The sequence below is a fragment of the Exophiala aquamarina genome, assembly GCF_000709125.1.
Source record: "Exophiala aquamarina CBS 119918 chromosome Unknown aczIA-supercont1.139, whole genome shotgun sequence".
NCBI classification, from domain to species: domain Eukaryota; kingdom Fungi; phylum Ascomycota; class Eurotiomycetes; order Chaetothyriales; family Herpotrichiellaceae; genus Exophiala; species Exophiala aquamarina.
The window spans coordinates 1-1,299 of NW_013550449.1; the positions used below are offsets into that span (position 1 = coordinate 1).

Sequence of the window (1,299 nt, forward strand, 5' to 3'; positions counted from 1 at the left end):
GTTCTTACCATATCTCACACTACCTGGATTGCGATCGTTATATAAGGGACCCATTGCGAGAGTCAATGTCGGCAGATCATGTTCCTCTACCCATCGTCGGGCAAGCTCAGGCGGCACGCCTGTCCAAAAAACAAGGCAAGTCACATCGTGCAGCGAAATCAAATCTCTCATCGAGTTGAGACAACTCCTTTGAGCTGCAATATTGTAATGGATCCCAGATAGCAGCCGCAAGCACATTCGCCATCGTGCCAAAGAGATAGAGAATGAGGCGGCTGTTCTAGTCTCTGAACGTAAGAGAAGAAGGGCCGAAAAACAATCACGATGGCCCCGCATTACGAGGAAATAGAACGCAAGTACCGTCTCCAATGAGAGAATACTTCCCCGAGGTGGTGGTGATCTTTGTGGACGAGCACAGACAAGCACAGACAAGCACAGACTGCAACAATACTTTTTCCCAACCGCACACAAGTCGATCGATCCTCCGAGCTGCATCAGTGCTTTCATGATCCGTCCATCCGAGTAGGTATAGGCTGAACAGTCGCCATTCATGAGAGTAGAGTTTTGGTTGGGTGAACCTAGCTTTTTAGGTTTAAAAAGTCGTGAGACATGTAGTGTGGAACCGTGTGGACGCGCACATTTGGTGGATCTTGAAAGTGGCCACGGCTGCGACTAGGGCGGCACGGGCTGCCAGCGAGTAGGTTTGGGTGAAGTCCAAAGGTGCTTTATAAAATGGGTGTCAGCGACACTATTCTTCTTGGACTCCTCGTCGAAACCGGAGAAATCGGCAAAGCAAACGCCCTCGTTAATAGGATTTTCTGAGAGCAATGAAAACCCAACCTCCAGATCCAGTCTCTCTTTCTGCTGTCTGTCTTGAAGTTCCTGCTTCGAGATTGAGATATGTGGAAGTGTAATGGAAGCGCTCAAGTCTATGAGGTGGACTTTTTGACTTGATTCTTCAACGAGGAAGTTAGAGGCCGCGACGCCGCGATGTAAAATTTCGATGTCATGCAAAGCCTTCAATAATTTACGGGCTTGGTTTGCAATGTCTGAGGTCATCTTGATCTCGGTGAGTGGCCGACCATCAACCCACTCGTATAGTATGCCCCGTATGTGCTGGTGTTCAAAACTCGCTGGTCTATCCCAAGGAAACCGTTGTATTCCAAATCTTGAAGCCACATGTAGCTCTGCAGCATCAGGTATATCGGTCCAACCGTAACAAAATGGGAGGATTTGGCCGTTCAAACCTCGTTCAATGAGGGCGCCGTTCGCGCGGCATTCGATATAGAAAGGGTCGTAGAA

General features: G+C 48.8%; 1 protein-coding gene across 1 annotated transcript; it reads right to left on the reverse strand.

Moving 5' to 3' along the window:
- Positions 1-589: 589 nt before the first annotated feature.
- Positions 590-1,056, reverse strand: A1O9_13185 (uncharacterized protein; the record flags this gene model as incomplete). Its single annotated transcript, XM_013397907.1, has 2 exons — positions 590-720; positions 774-1,056. The coding sequence occupies 2 exons, from the start codon at positions 1,054-1,056 to the stop codon at positions 590-592; spliced, it is 414 nt and encodes a 137-aa protein (XP_013253361.1).
- Between the last annotated feature and the right edge of the window lie 243 nt (positions 1,057-1,299).